Genomic DNA, 18,999 nt, shown 5'->3' with positions numbered 1-18,999 from the left:
TTATCTACTTGTAAGCATGTGTGGCAAATACAGAGATACTATGAAGTTGTGCTGTCAAACAAGACAGAGTTTTGAGAAAAAAAAATAAAAATTGTCTTCATTCTCTTCTTCATAGGAGCCGTCTTCAGAAAGACCTGACTGAATCTCAGGACAAAGTCCTTGATCTACACCGCTTCTGAAGGCTCACGAGTTCTCACTTCATGTGCAATAGCCGAGTCTGACATAACTACATGAGACTTTAATTCTTGCATTTTTACATGTATATTATTGTTTCTTCCAGTTACGTTCTACTTTTTCCTAGCAGGAAACTAAAATGTGCCTTTAGTAATATCTACCATCAATCTTATTTATTCCATCTATTTCTAGGTAATTATATATAGTGTATTTCTTAGTCTATATTCGGATGGCCTATTTAGAGATGAATGGATTCCTTCCAGAATGGCAATGACCTTTCTGTGGCTCAAACATTAATTTTCTAAATGGCTTCACAGGTGAAATATCTTATATATCATCATAATTAACAAGATATACCATATTAATGGTCAGAAAACATGCTTTTCATAATTATAAACAGAATCCTTTCTGAGGTACAACCTTCCCCTCTACTATGAATTGTTAGTCAATACCATCTGATACATTCACAGTGAAACCTTCTAAAACCCTATTAAAAAAGCAGTCTTAATTGCCAGTCTCATGTACCTTAGGCACCCGCAAGATGTACATTTTAGAGACATCAATATTACACTTCAGAACTACTCAGAGATTCATCTGCTATAATGTGTTTGACAAGCCTTTGTTTTGAAACAGCCAACTGGCATTATAGGCTAAATTGATTTACCTGCTTTCCTAACTTCATTAAAGTCAACTATGCCTATAATTTCTCAGAGCGCAGAAGAAACTTGCAACTGCAATTCATATTCTCTCATGAGTCCTCCTTTCTGATTGCAAAGTCTTAAGGGTCAGGGGATTAGAGGCTTTCTGGAAAAACTTGGAGGAACGATTGCAATGATAATGAACCAGGCAGAGTGGAGAATAATTCTGTTCCATATGAGGACCTTCTGAGAGAAATTAGTGCGTGTCTCACGTAAAGAGACAAAGTACAAAAGTTCCATTATACTAATTTGAGCTCTGATCTCAGCAGATCTTACGAGCACGACTATGTCTGGCAAAAGATCACCAAAGAAAAGCAATGTTGGAAGAAGCATTGGTAATTCAGTAAGTGGTGATTTTTCTTCTAAAGAAAGACTGAGCTGATGCTGCAGCCAAGTACCAGTGTGCAGCGTGCTGTCAGCTGGGTCACGCGAGGTGTTGCACTGAGGCCTGCCCGTGACCCACAGAGCTCTCGCTGCTTCTAACAGCTGAGAGGTTTATTCCAGGATCCTGTCTAAAGCCTAACATATGGAACAACATTCTGCCTAACCTCTTTGCCCCATTAATTGAAGGGGAAACAGAGCCTTCATTTCCTGCTGAAAAAGTCTGCAAGGAGCAGAACGCCGCCTGCATTCTGCCAGACAGTTACTCGTCAGACAAATCGTTACTGGGATGGGAGGCAGGTATATTTCGCTCAATAAACATAATTTTCTCCTGAAGCTTCTTAACTCAGAAGAACACAATTTGCATTTACATTATTATAAGATGATAAAAGTCCCCTTATTTTTATTAAAAGCTTTATGACTAGAAAGTGTCATGAGGATTAATTTGTGACCAGTTTTTTACAAGCATACAGAATTTATCACTTAGTAACAAGCACAGATTGCCAAAAATTAGTGATGATCATGGATGCTATTTAATATAACTGCATAAGAACTTTAGGGACACATACACAGAACGTTCACTTACTGCAGAATTGTATGTGAGGTTCAAAACCCTTAAGAATTTAGAAACTTGCCCTTGAAAAATGGATAATCATATTTTCTAGAATGTCTGCTCAGTTTATGTTGTTTCATATATTTTCTTTTACTATGAAGGATAAATCCAAATACGACATTTATTTTGACAATATTCTGAGACAAGAAATTCCAACCATCTAAAAATAGCAACCTCTCACAAACAGTCCAGATATACTTATCAGGATTAGAAGAGTTTGCAGATTAATGTGATTTTGAGGTATTTGCAAAACTGTGCTGTTTTTATGATGTCTTTTGTATTTCATATCAATAGCATTAAAATATAAGGGGCAAACTGGATACTGTTATTGTTTATATTTAATTTATGATCCTGTTTCTCTTCCTGGTTTTCATAAAATGTTTACCTCTTTTTAACACTCAGAGATTTCTGTGTTTATGTGTGTCCATAACTGCATGTAGGAACAATTTTGTACAACTTTTCAGCCTTATAAAAACATTCTAAATGAATGTTGCTGTAATAACCTTGGTGTTCAGACAATAAACACCTCTAAGTAAAAGAATAAAATTATCGAGGTATTTGTATTTACATTGCATGTACTCAGCATCTTGGTCAAAAATGACCTAATAAGAGCTAGCTAATGATACGTTTTTACCATACCTTAAGAGGGAGAAATCCTATTGTCACATGTCAAACTGTTACTCAGATTGCAATCCTGAAGAAAACCAGTGAATTATTACTATGGCAAAAGCTATTCCTTGCTCAAAGACTGTCATAAAAACTGATTACAGGTCTAATGGACCTTGCTTCAAACTCTGAATCCAGAAACCTTCGTTTAAAGAAAGGAACGGTTGACTGTTGGGATTCACAAAGCTGTGTTTATGTAGTTTGAAAGAACAGGTTTCTAATATGTAAAATTGTGAAAGTTCATTAATTTTCCTAAATAAAATTCAAAGGTTCCAAATCATATTTTAAAGAATATTTTGCAAAGTGATAACTGCCATCTTCTGTCCTCTATCTCTTCTCTGGCCCAACAGCGAGGACTGTGAAGACCACAGAAGTCAAACTGCTGCGGGTCATGTGGAGAACACGCTGTCAAGAATTTAATCAGCTCGAAGTGGGAGACAATTCTCCACATACACTCCGAAATCAGTGCTTCAGATTATTTATCAAAAAAAAAACACCTAGGCAGAATTTTAGTTTACCTGATTGTGTGAACGAACACAAGCTTTGCTAAAAGGGGAATTTTGGGTTCAGTTTTGAAAATGTGACATGCAGGTATTCTACTAGATGCACTTTCATTGTTAAATATAGTTGTTTCAGCTGTGCCTATAGATTGATGTTGCACTTGAGACTGTCAATGGCATTTCAGATTGTACAGGCTTTCAACAGTTTCATGAGTGTGCTCAACCAGATTTTAAACAAATTTAGTTGTATTTTGGGTCCAACCTGTGTTATAGATTAGATCAAAACTGCACCATAGTTACACTTGAACCACAACTGTTAAGCGTAGATGCTAAAATCACTGACAACCCTAGGAATAAGGCATCAATTTGTAATTTATTTTTTCTGCAAGGGACAATAATGTGGGGTTTAAAGAAAGCACTCCAGACACATTTAGAACCTGATCTTACAAGGTATCGAGCATCTTGGATTCCCATTCAGTAGGCATAAAGGATGTTTAATGTCTTAACAGGAGGATCTTGACACTTTGGAAGACAATAAGCATTAGGAACACAAAATGCAAACTTTCTATTCTATATTACTCTTTTTCTTTTTTATTTATTTCAATGACACCAGTTATTTTTGCTAAAAGCATTTAACAAGCATTGAAGCCACACCAGTCATAAAAGAACTGAGAGCTCTCAGATATTTCTACTGCAACACTGGTCTCCCATTTAAATGACAGAATCCCTACTGAAATTCCTACTTTGTTGCATGAGTCTTCAAGGATCTTCCTGTACTCATGATACATCTATCAGCTTCTCTGTAAGTAAGCAGGCAGGCATTCTCTATAATGACAAACAGAAAAAAAAATGTTGTGAGTTTATATATATATACTTTGATATCTACATGTTTTATATTTGGGTTCAGCATCTTGCTGATAGATTTTTTTTTTTTCTATCTCAAAGGCTTATTTCTATAAATTAAAAGTAATTACATGATCAAAGGCAATTAAAATCTAAAACTGGCAAAACAAGTAAAAAAGCTGAACAAGTGTGAATTTGTTCATTTATGAGCAAGAAAAATATTGTTAGTTGGACAAAGTAAAACAGAGATGGTGTGCAATTGCCTGTCAGATTAAATTTTGATACCAATGACATTTTTCAAAAATCATCATATTGGCATAAAGACTATGGATTAAGAGCAAATACTGTACCAGGAAGGAGCTAGAACTGGTGTCTTTGGAAGAGGTTCACAAGGGCTTTGAAGCACTTGTGAACCTCTTCCAAAGACACCAGCTTGTTTTTATATCAAGTTCTGTTATTAAAAAAAAAAAAAAAAAAGGTGCATTAGTGCTTTAGCTTACAACATTCTAAAAGAGATTAGAAGGTTTATTTGAAAAACACATAATACGGTAAAAAGTCACCAGAGAAGGAAATCTAAGACAACACAGAGGTGAGCCACGTAAGATATAAGCCTAACAATGCAGAACTGACAGGGATTTCTGTTCTTATTTCTTTCACTCCTGCGCAGCAATTCTCAAACAGGCCGATTTTGCGGGATAGGTCCAGGTGGGACCAGGTGGGGACCCAGTTTGGGAGAAGATTATGGCAAAGACAGTACTGAAGGATGACAGGCAGTAAGAAGACTATCCAGGGGAAGAAGTGAGCAGTCAGAAAGCAAGAGCAGGGTGAGGAAGTTGGACAAGTAAGGCTGCCACCTCCCAGTGGGGTCTTCCTAATGGGACGTGATCAAAAGAGCAGGTGGCTGGGAGGCAATGGCTTAGCTCTGCTGCTTTCGGCAGCCACACGCTTCCTTTGCTCCCGTGATCTGTGATGCTCAGCCTTGCTCCTTCCTTGCTCCATTTCCTCACTGAACTCCCACCTCCTAGCTGCACTACCTGCTCTGTTCCCAGTGACTCCCTCCCTCTGCCTAGTTACAACCACACCATCCCTGGGGGATTGTTTCCTATTTTGGGAACTACTGATCTGGTTCACCTCCTCAAATGAAGAAAGTGCACATCTATCTAGTCCATCCCTGACATCTATTTGTCAAATCTATTCTCAGAGGCTTCTGATGAAGGCCATTTCACAACATCCCTAATCTCTCTGTTCCAGTGCTTCACAATCTTATAGCTCAGTTTCTTTTCTAATACTTAAGATAAATATTTATTGCAAATTAAGCTGATTTTTTTTTTTTCCTTTGGTAGACAGGAAGAGCAAAGGAACACTGTCCTCTTTTATAATAACTCCTTACAGCCCAAGAAGCTATTTTCCTTCCTCTAGTCTGCTCTTTTTGAGGCTAAGCAAACACAGTCTCTTCACTGTTTGAAAGGAGCTCATGTTTTCTGGCCTCTGTATAATCATTGGCTGGACCCTCCTCAATTTGTCACTACCTCTTTGCACAGTGATGCCTAAAACTGGACTCTGTTTTTCAGTCACAGCAATACCAATAGTGCTTATATGGTGTCCAAATTTAATTCATGTTTGTATACACGAATCCAGTTCTGGTGGAGATGAAAAATAATGTTCAAAGCAGTGTCTCTGCTGATATGATGTCTGGAACAGATGTAAACTACTGGACCACTCAAAACTCAATAGAATTTATGTTTTGCCATACCATAAGCTTTTATTAAGTAAAATTGCTAACTAGGACTTCATCCATAGTTGTATGTGAGTAAGAATAGAAGAAGTAAACCTATGAAGAATATCTGAGAATTAGCATAAATTACCAGTTGAAGCCTCAATTTGTATGAGGGCAACATGTACATTATCAGTTTACTCTGTATTCAACAATGTAGTTATTCCAGATAACATTTTCTGAAGCCAGGCCTAAAGTACATCAATGGAAATCCCTTTACTAGCAGACTATGTCCAGATAAAAATGTAATAAAACCTAACTGCATACAAGGGGCTCTGCTCACAGCTGCACAGTCTAAAACTTCTCAGTTTGGTTTAGGAACTCCCAACACTGTGAAGCAGCTGAGAGCTTCATGCAGTTCAGAAATGCTAACCGGGGGTCTGAACTACATTGCCCCACTCCAGCTAGCTCAGTGTAGCATTATTGCTCTTTCCAGTGGGAGCTCATTGTTGAAAAAGTGGTGCAAGACATGAGGGTGACTCAAGCCCAAGATGTGACTAGGTGTATATATAGTAACATACACATTTGCATTTTTGTGTGTAACATACACACAAAAAATGGTGAGGATGTGTGGTGAATGACAGTATAAACTGTTTTTCTCATGCACCTTTTGGCCTTTTTGCCTTCACACTTGGACACCAAGCTGTTACTGTCTGATTAACATTTCTACCCTCCCAGCAAATATGAAGCATATCAAGGATAACTAATGGAATACTAAGCCATAAATGTTTTCTTGGCATTTGTTTGGCCTGTGCTATTTGGGAACAATAAAAGCATCTCATGTTCATAATGATAATACATATATACCACCACAGATCACACCATCAAGCATTCTCCTTCTATCTTACTGTGTTGCACAAAATGCAGAGATAAACATTAATATGTATTAATAGTATGTAAATATAATTAATCATAATAGGATGTTCCTGACATATTATCACTGCTGTTGATAAAATATAATTAAAATTGTCTGGTTGAGTCTTCAGTGCAGCTAGAATTGGCATCTCTGCTCTTGCTGATTTCATGTGTCTATCTAAAGATCATTACACTTCTAAAAATCTTATTATTTTGCTATGTTCCTGGGAGAAAGTTAAGCAGAGCTGCTTGTTCTTTACACAATATAATTAGTGAAAAGTCATACAAAAGAATGAAAGCCACACCTACAAAGACTGAAGCCAAAATGATCACTAACTCCAGAGAGGACAGGAATTTTAGGCACCATTCTCTCAAAAAATTATAATGAAACAGGCAACACTCGTGTTCCTGAGCTTGTATGGGAAAGCATTCAAATTCAAGTTTTGCATTTTTCAGAGACTGTTGGGACTTTATTAAACAAGAACTCCACTGAAAAGCTCCACGAACTGATGAAGAATCATAAGAGGACTGTTGTTTTGGGGAGCTGAAACCACTTTGAACAAAGAAAGGCAATATCTTGAGGAGATGATAAAAGTAAGAATGAAAGTAGCATGCAGAAGGTGACACGGGAACCATTTTTCACTGTCTCTTCCAATAAAAGAATGAGGTAGGATATATGAAAGTGGGAGGTTGGAGACAAAGGGGTTCTTTGTGCATTGCCAGCTGATCCTTGGAACTCCCAGCTGCGGGATGCTGAGGATGCCCTAATTTTCTGCAGGCTCAAGAAGTGACATGGCAGACAAATAGAAGAAAAGCTCGTACCCTCTCCTACCCTTCCACTATAGCTAACTTGCTTAAGTGGCACAAATTCCTACAACACCTCAAACAAAAGACAGTAACAGTGCTGTTATGTTTTTGCATGTATTTAGGGACAAGATCATGTTTGCAACTGCTGTTAATGTGAGCAAACTCGTTATATTGTACATACAAAAGTAGTAATATAAGGCAATGCATTGTTTTCATCACATGTATTTCCCTTTAATACAATTAATTTCACATATTCAGATTCGCTATTAGCCAAATCTGTATTTTTGTCATAAAAGGGAGAGAGAAAGCAAGACTATCTCACCATATTCTTTATACTCTCCCCATGATTTGGCAGGGTGTGCTAGATTATCATGTTGGCGCAATGTGGATGATGAGATATAACCCATTATTGTAATTTTAAAATTACTTGCATTTTTAAAGGTCATGCAGCTGTTTTCAGTTATATAATTTGTAGAAAGATGTGATGGAACAGGAATAAAGATACAGCCAACAACATGCACGTCCCACACTTGTAGAAGATCTTCCTACTTTTTTTTCTGTCTTGATAAATGAAAATGGATGCAATGCTTTTTTAAAAGTAGATTGGGCCTACATGTTTAGCCATGTATCCTGACTAGGTTCACTTGGAACGGAGGCAGTTGTACTTGGAGGTTTTATGAATATAAAGATTAATGAATTTGTACAATTTGGGCATGCAAAGCATTTTTATCAGGCATATTCCATTTAGAATAAGCAGTAAACCATATATAAGGGTTGTGTCAAAGTTTACTGAATAGGGCCCTTGGTAGCTAATGTAACATTTCTCCAACAAATCAAAGGTATTGTTCTATGCTCACATGAATATACAGTAGCCATTACCTTAAATTTAAAACTCACTGTGAGCAGCAAACACACTGTGGGGATATGAAGGCCATATTGTATCAGTGGAGTCTGCAGAGATTTTCTTCATATGGCTTTGCCTGGTTGAAATATATGTTGCAGTTGAAAGCTAAAGGGATTACTTTTGAATAGTCATCACAAAGGTTGATTATATTCGTATATCATTTAGCTGGACCCTGCAGGCTATTATTCCATTAGCTGTGCTGGCCCTGCACTGTCAAAAAGTTGATCATATAATGTAAAAAGGTTACATGCTCTGTTAAGGTATGTGAAGTAACTTGAAACAGTAATCTTTTAAGAGCACTACAGCTTTATACTTGAAGGTAGATTGCATTTAAAATAAATACCCGCAAACTGGAATAAATACAGTAAACCTACCTCTGTTTTCTATTTTTCCTACTTTGAATAGGCCATATATGATTTGAGTAAGCTAATTGTACCAGGTAAGATGCTGGCTACAGAGTAATTTTTTCAACCTCAGATCCAAAGAAACTATACCTCAGAACAGCTGTGTCTTTACACGAAATGCTTACTGAAATTATGTTTCTGGTGAAAAAGATTTGCTGATTATGTTTCCCTTGCACATACAAACACACACACATTTTCTTTCAGTGCTTAATAAAATGGATCTTCAGACGGTTCCATTATGTGGATGCCTTAATATTATTTTATGCTAAAACATGGACAGCGCATTAGATTGAAAGCATCTTACTGTTCCACAAGGCAGAGTAATCATGGACTATCCCTAGATAGCAAATGCTCCCATTGGGGAAACAATACCAACAACACAGGCTAATGAATCACAGTAGTTATTAATCATGGGCATTTGTAAGAGCCGCATATAATAGAGATGAACTCTCAAGATTAGAAAGGTTAGAAGGTGGGATGAAGAAAAGGACAGGAGATCATCCAGTTGCATTTTAGAATAAGTTTATGGATGAGTATTTGCTCGAATACAATTGTGCTCATGCTTGCTTCAGTCTTTCTAAGCAGGCAGAAAAAGAAACAATTTAGCCCGCTCAGTTCACGTAGCTTTCAGATCCTTGTAGGACAATTTGGCAAAAATAAATAAATAAATGCACACATCCAAGACGCTTAGGGCTTATGGCCTAGTTAGAAATGAGACACTGCTTCTTTTATTAGACAAAGTTGTTTAATTTAGATGGTAAAAGCGAGAGTTGGTTCTCTATCAGTATACTGTATATATTATTCAGGGCAATGAATGAGTCTTTATGAGTACAAATGGGAGTCTTTAATGAACTACAGCAAACATTTGAGCAGGTAGGTTTCTCTGAATTAGGGCTTCACAGATGGGTAAGTTTAAGAATGAGAAGCAGAATTTATTTTATACGCTTTTAAAGAGCCTACTCAGACTATGGCACTACAAGGGAAGTGCAAGATTTTTCTGGTTTGGATGAGAAAACTGAATAGGAATATGAAATTTTTTCCCTGACTAATAACTTTCATTGTTTACTTATTTATATTCAACACTCCTCAGACAAGTTAATCTTCCTCTCTCACTCAGTTTGGGCATGGCCAGACATTTGTACAAAAATGGAAATCTCTCTTGATCTAACATTTTTCAGTTCCATTAATTGTGAAAAAAGACTAGTCTGAGACAATATAGTATAGCAATATCTTTTGCACAAACCATTTGTTGAATATCAACTTTAAATAACCACTCTGTCAGGTAGGATTGTTGACTGTAGGTAGGAAACAGGGTTTTTCTCAAGGCCAAAATATGACACTGTGTCTTTTGTGTATCTGGAAGTTAGATATCACAAAAATTCTACACAAATTTTGGTGACAGAAAGATCAACTTTGAAAAACAGCCATCAAGAAGATCACTTCAAACATGAAGAAACCTAAACAAAACAGCAGCCAGTTTTTAGTTTAGCATCAACAAATTTTACATGAAATCCAAAATATTAGTTCAAAGTTTCAATACAGCCTCTCATCTCTGGCTCTACTCCAACCCAAGGTAGGGAGAAATTAAGGAAATGATGTTTCCGATTCAGTACCCTGAAACTTTCTCACTTGAAGACAAAGTTCTCCAGCAACAAAAAGCAAGCTGAGTATCTGCCCAGCTGGTTAATCAGGGTTTCCAGAATGCAAAGGAGAATTCCCAGAAGGGTTCTTTTCCTTCACCCCCCACCCAGCTGCAGAATAAAGATCACAACCTACTTGCTCTATCCTAAAGACAGGACAAGCCCCAGGGGAAGTCCCAGAGAAAGCAAAGCTCTGAGCAAAGGGGGCTGCTCGCTCTTGTGGTAGAAGCCAGACTCACCCTTGGTGAGTTGGTGAGGGCAGAACATACAAGCAGTATAAAACCACTTCCACTACCTTTGTGACTGCTGAGAACCATGAGCCACCACTAAAGATTGAGCCTAAAAGCTACTCAGAAATCCTTGTGAAAGGAAATCCTTATCTTGTTCACAGCACTATTTTATAGTCCTGGAGAACTTTTGCCAGCATATTTCAAGATATTCCTATAGGCTTTTACAAAACTGTGTATATTTTTATGATATATGCACAGAAGTTTTTAACACGCATCTTTAGAGTTAGGAATGAAATCTAATCTCATCGTAAAGAGCAAAGAAGCAGTATATGGACCAATGTTTCAGAGAACGTAATGATCGTAACAGAAGCAGCACATTTGTTCCCAATTTGTGTGTAGAATCATCATCACTACATTCATTTTAAAGCAAAGCAAAGTATATCAGGTGCTCAGTAAATAATTACAATACAGTAGATGCAAACCCACAGATTTCAGGCATAGTGATGATTCTAAGACCCATTCATACCTGAATCAGTACAGTGAAAAATTCTTGCTGTCTTCCCCCAAATCCCTCCAGTCCTGTCCTGTAAAACTTTCAAATACTCTTCTTGAGAGCCTACTTTATGCACTTACTATGCAACCTTCTTGCATGGCTACACATAAAACCTCATACCTTATCCTTTACTCATATAGACATACTGCATTAAGTCTGATAAGTACTTGTTATAAAGGCACAACCAAAACCTGCAAGACAGGATAGCAGAATAGTTCATAACTGCATTTTGTAAACACCATCTTCTACCCATTGAGCAAAACATGTCACTGAACAGAGGAGCTCAGTATTGAAATCACTGGGTAGCGTGTGATATTTATTTCTAATAGGCAGCTTGATGTGTCTTCGAAGGATCTGGCTATCAGACAGTGTTTAGCACCCCTTTTCCTGAAATTCGGGTCCCTCAAAGGTGTCCCTAAAGGAGGGAAAGCTGGAAAGCTCAGATTATTTAAACAACTCCTCTTGCTTAATTATATGTCATTAACATACTGAGGTTTAAATATACTATCACACTGCTTGATTAGAAGCATCTCTGATTTTAGTTATTTTTATCTCTGTATTTTGAAATGAGTGCTCTACATAATTTTGTTGAGAGTTTCTTGTTCTGCAAATCTCATTCTTTATGTTCTGGTTTGGCTCTGCTTTTTTCTGGCCTCTAAAGGCTTACCTACTATTCTATAATTATATGTAAGAGTACTCCTTCATGGTTGAGAATTCTTTATTTCAGCATCTCCAGTGACTACCCTGCCGGGTGGCTCACAAATTGTTTATCATCTGAGGCCTCTGTAATGCAGTATTTTTGCCTGGGAAACTGTCTTCCAAGAACTCAGCCAAAGGTATCTTCTGGGTACAGAAACTGAAGCCAGTGAAGCAGAGAAAATACAGCAATGCATCTGCTACAGAAAAAAAGGATGCCAGGGAGATTTTTTTTCTCCTTATCTGACTCTAGCTTTACATCTTCTAATGCATCTTAGGCATGAGTGCATCCTCTCTGGCTAAGGAGATGTAGGGGAAGCATCTGGAAGATTACGTCCTTTAAAAAAAAGATACAGAATCCCTTATGGAAGTATCCTGTTTCTTGTGACTGAGGTTTTCTGGGGAGAACATCATTTTATGTAGCAGCTAAAGTCCTCTGCTAAGATTGATGCGAAGTGCTCCTACTCCTCTCTTAAATAACAACAAAATACAGCTGCTGGAAATTAAGGTCCTGGTTTATGCAGGGTCCTTGAATTCACACGTGGTGCCATGGATATAATGCTATGTGAGATATCTCTCCCACAGACACTTTGGAGAAGCTTCTTTGTCTCAGGTTTCCTTGCTGATTTTACCAACAGAGTGAGATCAGACCTACTTCCCTTCACCAGGCATTGGGAAAAAATACATTTGTTGGTCAGAGCAACACTGAGTGTTGGGTTTCTCCCTATTAGTTTTTGGATTTACGGCCACGTTTTTCCAGACAACATGGGACAACTTGAAAGGCCACTACTTGTCTTCTTCCATCTTTACAGATAAGTAGAGAACTCCAGCTTTCAGGCCAGTCATCCACTTCTTTTGATGAGAAATAGATTCACATGAAAAAAAGATTACACTGAAAAATGGAAATGGATTTTCTCTTTTATTAGCAGTCAGCATAAGACTTGTGAGCTACTTTAGAAAGTTACAGAACTACAGAGACTTCTAAGAACATGCCAGTAGAAGCTAGAATTTAAAAATAAATGCTTTGGCTAGTCGGGGCCCAATCCTCAAGTGATGCAACCAATGCAGCTTCACTGAAGTCAGCATGGTTATGTCAGCTTTGCCAGATTGCTTCAAAACAGGTCTTTTTAGAAAATATTTGACTTCAGTAATTTTAAATTCACTTTGAATTACACCATACCAATCACATTGTTTTGCTCTAACAACAGCAGAACTTAGAATCATCTACCAGGCAAACTAATGTCTTCATAAAGTAAAAGATGTCATCCTGCCACTTCACTCCTCAACTGCAGCGAAAAGGCTGGGATAAGAACCACCAGCAGATACTCCCAGTGTGGCAGAGACTGAATGAGGCTGAAGGGAGGCATGGACTTCTAGGCCTGAGGGAAGGAGAGCAGCGACAAGGTGAACTGGTTCCTTTTGGACCTCTTCTCCAGCCATGATGCAAAGAGGGAAAAGGAAGCAGGGTTATTTCTGCATTGCTGCCATAGGTTAGACTGTTAAGGGAAGGTTTGACTCTCAGTTCTGTGCCTCAAAAGGCAGCAGTGGAAGCAGAGGCAGATACCATTTCAGTTACAGCTGCTGCCAGTCTGAAATGCCTTCCTAAGATGTGGTAAATCATGCAAAGTCACCAGCTGAGAAATAAGAATTTTTCCCCAGGGCATAAATCTGAGAGGGATTCTGGCAGGTTTTTGTTTTCCATTTTTTTTTTTTTTTTTAAAACCGTTCTCACAATCCAGGAAACCTGTTCTGAAATTAACATAGGTTTGAAAAATATCACAATTTCCCCAAATGCACAGAGTGAATGTGGAACTTAAGATGATTTCAGCTATCTAAATCTGCTACAGACCTGGGGCCTCCTTGACTGTGCCACCGTCCCCGTCATGGTAGGAAGAAAGAGTCTCTTTGGAAGCTACATAAATTCCGAGCATTAGGCAGAAGACTCTGGGTAACAGATCTAACAGATCTGAGACTACTCAGATGAATGTTCGGTGTTTTGACAGAAAAGCAGGTCTTCCCAATAAAAACAATAGATGTGCAGCTTCCTGTTTAAAATCTGTATTGGAATCTGTATGTTCTGATCCAATCATGTTCCAACCTCATCATCAAGATATAACAGACAAAATTTCTTGCTATAAATTATAATACGACACCCCTGCTTGGAGGTTTTAGTCTTCAAGCAAAGCTTCGTTCCATCAGAAGGAATATTTCAGAGACACGAATCTTGAAGAACGCCCTTCTTCCAACAGCAGAGCCCTGGTTTGATCCTGGTGTGCAAATTCATTTATTAGGTGTAAAACTAGAAACTGTACTTTGGCTTCTTCTGGGTTCTGTTTAGATTACGAACCAGCAAAGAAGAATATTTATAATATGAATGAATAAAAACGTCAACCTTTCTCAGAGGGTTTATTTGAGCTGAGCATTGGTTTGTGATGGGCTCGGCAGGCTGTGCTAGAGCAGGGCCAGGCCAGAGCACTCAGTAACACGAACAGCCGTATCCTTTAGGCACATCTTCGGTGATCACATAAACTCAGCGTGCACAAAGGGAGCACGGTGGGTCACATGCAAGCCTGTCAGGCAGATGGCAGCGGGCTAACAGTCCTGGAAAGGTTTACTTGCCTGACTGCAAATCTCTCTGGTGAACTGCTTGCTGTGGCTCTATTTAATTCTTAATCTTTCCTTCTCTGTTTAATTCCTAGCTGCTTTAGAGACCTGTTGTAACACAGCAGTTAAAAAAAATATTCACATGTACTGTCAGGCCTCCCCAAAGAGCACTAACTTGACACGTAGGCCATGACAGCTGGGCTTGGACTACTAAGAAATCTAATCCAGGGTTTCCATCATCTCAGTTGTTGCCTTTCTTTCATTACAGTTTGACTCAGCCCCTAATGGATTCAGCTTTATAAAATCAGAAAAAGAGGAAAAGAAAGCAATTTATTCATGTTTCACTAGAGCTCACAGAAGACATGAAATTTCTCTAAAAATGCAAATTATTTTGTGCCACACAAGTGAGACTGGGCAGCTAAAGCTCTTAGAGGAAGGCTCTTTCCCAGGGCTAATGTTTTTATACCCAGTGATTGAATAAATCGATCCCTTTATTATCACATCTCTTTTACTTTCCTTTTTCTTCAGAATAATGTAACCAAAGGTACCAAAGTGCCCTTTTTAATTCTAAGAAAATTGATTATGCGTGTTAATTTTGTTTTTAATCCCAGACATATCAAAATAAACACCATAGACATGTGTAGAAGAAATCAATATCTCTTAAGCATCAAGTTGGTAAAAACAAGGATTTAGTAAGAATCCAAGATGTAAAAGACTAATGTACAAACTAAGCCCTTATTTATGTAATGTGCCTTTATACAAGCTCAATATAAACCTGAAAGAAACTATTTCAGAAGAGCAGAAATGGTTTACTTGCACTGCATCAAAAATGACCCCATAAGACCTCCTTTACTGAGATAGCCCAGATATTTAATGTGAACATATGTTTTTAAAGGATTTCTTGTCTTATGTCCAGTCATTCTTGTTAATTCATGGGACAGCATACTGCAGATGTGCTCTTTTTTATGTTACATAAAGCAAAAATTACATTTAACAAGTGTAAGGTTGGTCATAAAAAATAAATAAAAATAGACTCTTAAAAGCTGGGAAATCACAAAGTGAAGCTATCAGTCATTCTTATTGAGAAGGGTGAGGACAATGTGAAATAAAACTTGCACATCTATGAACAGACATTCCTAAAATGCCAGCACTTGGCTGTTATTTCACATTCTCTATAGGTTGCTTTCATCAGCCCCATATTTCTTCCTTTAGGGTAAGCTGCAGTGCACATTTTCAGTAGATGCCCTTTCTAGTCACTGGCTTCAATTTTAATAGTAATCAAATTAAATATTTTGAACCTATCTGCAAGTTTGTTTGAAAGAATAGAAAACAAAGTCAGCGTTAGATTTTGAGCGTTCTACTGGGTGGGTAAGAACTCCAGCTACATATTTGTTTTAACAGTACTATTCTTCATTAACGTAATTGTTTCATATGCAAATAAAATAACTTTTACAATTACTAGTTTTCTAATACTAATCTAAATCTAAGTATTAATTGGGCACCTTATTGATACGTACACCAATCATACCATTATTATTGGTATTTAATTCTGTATGGTTTTACTCCTTCCAGAGAGCAGATGAGATAAGCAATACCTCTTCAAAAAAAGGAATATTCTCCTCTATTTTTTACTGACACTAAATATCTTCATCCTGCATACATCATTTGTAGCCAAGCTATTCTCCCCAAAACCTCTTCTTAAGTTGACATAAGACAGTATATTCAAAGGCTTGCTACAAGGAATTTCTAATTAGAATCTACTCTCAGATTTGGTACAGTATAAATTCAAGCCAACACGTGGAACCAAAATGGCTTGTGAAGCAGTGAGACCAGATTTCCTTTTATCAACACACAGAGGACAGAGTTGTTCCTTTGGACCACGCATCACCATTTGATGCTACCAAAATTGCTGTCTCACCTCAACAAGATGGATGGAGTCCATGATAAGTCAAACAGTGAGAATTTAACACAGTTTGAATCTGTCCCAGAAGTGGGCACTTCTAGAGTAACACAATCCCAGCACCAGCTCCCTTACTTGGGAAGTTCCACGTGGATTAAGTCTAAATTTAGTTCTTTGTAACACCTGGGTACAGTCATGAAGGGGAAAGATCAGCTTAGACAGTACCAAATGCCAGCAACATGCAAGTGACTTGCACAGACCAAGAGACTGATTTGAAGTACAACGGAGTGTCTCATTTTGCTATGTTATTTATGTTCTTCATAATGTTACCTGATTCAGATCAGAATGACTACATCCATGGAGGCACACCTGCATGATCACTAAATCACTTCTGAATTTTGGTCAGTCTCTCTTACAATCCATTATTCTAGGTGTCTAAGTGAAATTCAGAAAGAGGAATCATTCCATGGTCTTCTAAGAGATTGTTAGTTTAGAGATCACTAAGTAAATCCACCTATATTAAAAGTATAGGCTTTTCAAATACACATCTTTTTGATATATTTACATTTACATTATTGTTTGTAATGGAAAAAAAGCCTCACAATTAATAATTATACGAAAAAAGCAAGTTTAGTATGAAATTGGTTTTTCTATTTTATAAGAAAAACATATCACAAAGAGCAATATTTACAGCTAAGTTCCCTGGGAGCCTTTAAGTAATGCTGTAACAAACCAGAGTCTTTTATTATAACTTACTCTGAAGTTTAATTACACAAACACACAATGGATTTAGAAATAAATAAAGACTACAGCTACTGGCATTTTAAAAGTAGTTTTAGTAGAGAAGCTTGAATTATGAAATGTAAGAGATTTACTTTGAAGACAACTAAATTTATTAAGACAATGTTCATTAATTATTTTGCATATAATACGTTTGCTAAGGAAATATCTATTCAGCGAAAGTAAGGGTAAACAAACAACTTAAAGTGAGCTGCATCACTGCCAAATCAGTGGTTCAGGTCTGGACTGAATCCTGACTTCCAAACATCACAAGTCTCTTCATTAACCACTGTGGGGATTGGTAGTAAGTGGTTGTAATTTTAATAATCTGAACTGAATTCTTCCATTAATGACAACTGAAGCCTGGTGATTCTAATGAAATATTTGTTGTACAGCTAGATATTTCTGTAAAATGTTATGTCAAGGTCTTTATCTCACACAAGTCACCAAGGGAATTAAAAATCTTAAAACTATATTTGTATTCCATCTCTCCCCAGCTATATTAAGATTATGGTTGAACCTCACTTTTAAAGATGTTATGTTAAAAAAAGAAAAAGAGAAGGGAAGAGAAATGAAAAACACTAACTAGATCCTCAATAGTCTTAAAACAGTCCATAAGCTATCTTGAATAAAAGGGAGCTATGAAGGGAATCATAAGCTACTCTCGCAAAACTCAATCACTGACTCAAGGAGCATCAAGGAGTGCCTGAGAATCTCGATTTTTCAGTTTTTCAGTTTACAAGCTTGAATCAATACCTTCTGAATTTTTAGGATCATAGTCCTACTGTAGCAGTCGCATAACACAATTTTGTTCATCGAAGTATTAAGTCCTACCTTAACAGAAATCCCTAATTTTTTATTTTCAGGGTTTCTTCAAAACTTCACTACTTTTAGTTCCTGACTTAAACATACCAATAAGCCTGTTCATACAAAACAAAACAACAACAACAAAAAGTCCCTTATTGTGTCAACATTTTCCTTTAATTTAAAATGTCTTCTAACTTGGTGTTTATTCATCTGTGTATGTGTATGCACTCTGCTAACTGTGGTGGGATTTGGAACATGCACTAAGTATTTCATTGCATGCAGAGCTTACACCAGCAAGCTTAAAAGGATATCTGCCTGGATTTTTCTTTTTTTTTTTTTTTTAATATTGCATTATGATGCTACTTAACTAACTTGACAGCAAAGAGGCCTTACACCTGCAGACAAGGCCTTAATACAAAAAGGTTATATAATAATCAGTCTAAGGTTACATTTTTACCTACATACTTTTATGAATTGTTCTTTTAAGTGTAGGTCTTGACTGTGTAAAGAAAGTAAATAGAAAAGCCAGCAAGCTTAGGACTTTGTAAAGCAAAAGATTAAAATTAAGCTGTTGAAAAAAGGGATATGAATTTTTCATTCTTTAATTTTTTTCAAACATTAAACAAATCATGACATCTTAATTCAAGCATACATCATGCACTCGTGAGAAAATGTAATTTGGCAAAAATGTAATATGCCAGCTTTAAAGATAACTTTGAAAAGCTCACTCAACATACCACAGAGCACACACCACATCTTCTGACATTTCCAAAACAATTTAGCAACCCTAGAACCTTTCAGGATTTCTTTACAAACAGAAGATCAGTCAAAAAAAAAAAAAAAAAAAATTTCATTTCATTTGAATCTCTGCCCCACCTTTTTGGGTGACCAGACAAAAGTGTTAGAAGATACAAATCTTTCCTTCTTTGAGTGCTGATGCTTTCTATTGTTTCACTATATTTATGCATTCCAAGTTCTTTCTCTTTCTCCCTTTCTCTCAAGTACCCAAAGACTTCTAGGATAGCTTCACTGAAGCTTCACTGGTAGCTATTCCCTCCATTTGTTTTCCCAAAGAGGTTCAAACTTTTCCTTCATCGACTAATGCAGTGTTATTTGCCTTAGTCATCAGACAACTTAAAAAGATGTCTCTTGAGAAGCAAGCTGCTTCTT

General features: G+C 37.1%; 1 protein-coding gene across 1 annotated transcript in view; it reads right to left on the bottom strand.

The window, feature by feature from the left end:
• Positions 1–3,329: 3,329 nt before the first annotated feature.
• TTC29 (tetratricopeptide repeat domain 29) overlaps positions 3,330–18,999 on the bottom strand; it is a 136,014-nt gene continuing 120,344 nt past the window's right edge. Inside the window, exons 10-11 of the mRNA XM_026867005.1 lie at positions 4,226–4,326; positions 3,330–3,857 (exon numbers count right to left, since the gene is read on the bottom strand). Of these exons, the coding sequence (XP_026722806.1) occupies positions 4,262–4,326 (65 nt within the window). The 3' untranslated portion in view covers positions 3,330–3,857; positions 4,226–4,261. The remainder of the gene's footprint in view (positions 3,858–4,225; positions 4,327–18,999) is intronic.

This window comes from Athene cunicularia, unplaced genomic scaffold (assembly GCF_003259725.1).
Source record: "Athene cunicularia isolate RWA unplaced genomic scaffold, athCun1 SCF_1, whole genome shotgun sequence".
Taxonomy (NCBI): Eukaryota; Metazoa; Chordata; class Aves; order Strigiformes; family Strigidae; genus Athene; species Athene cunicularia.
This window is presented reverse-complemented; position numbering and strand designations above follow the sequence as displayed.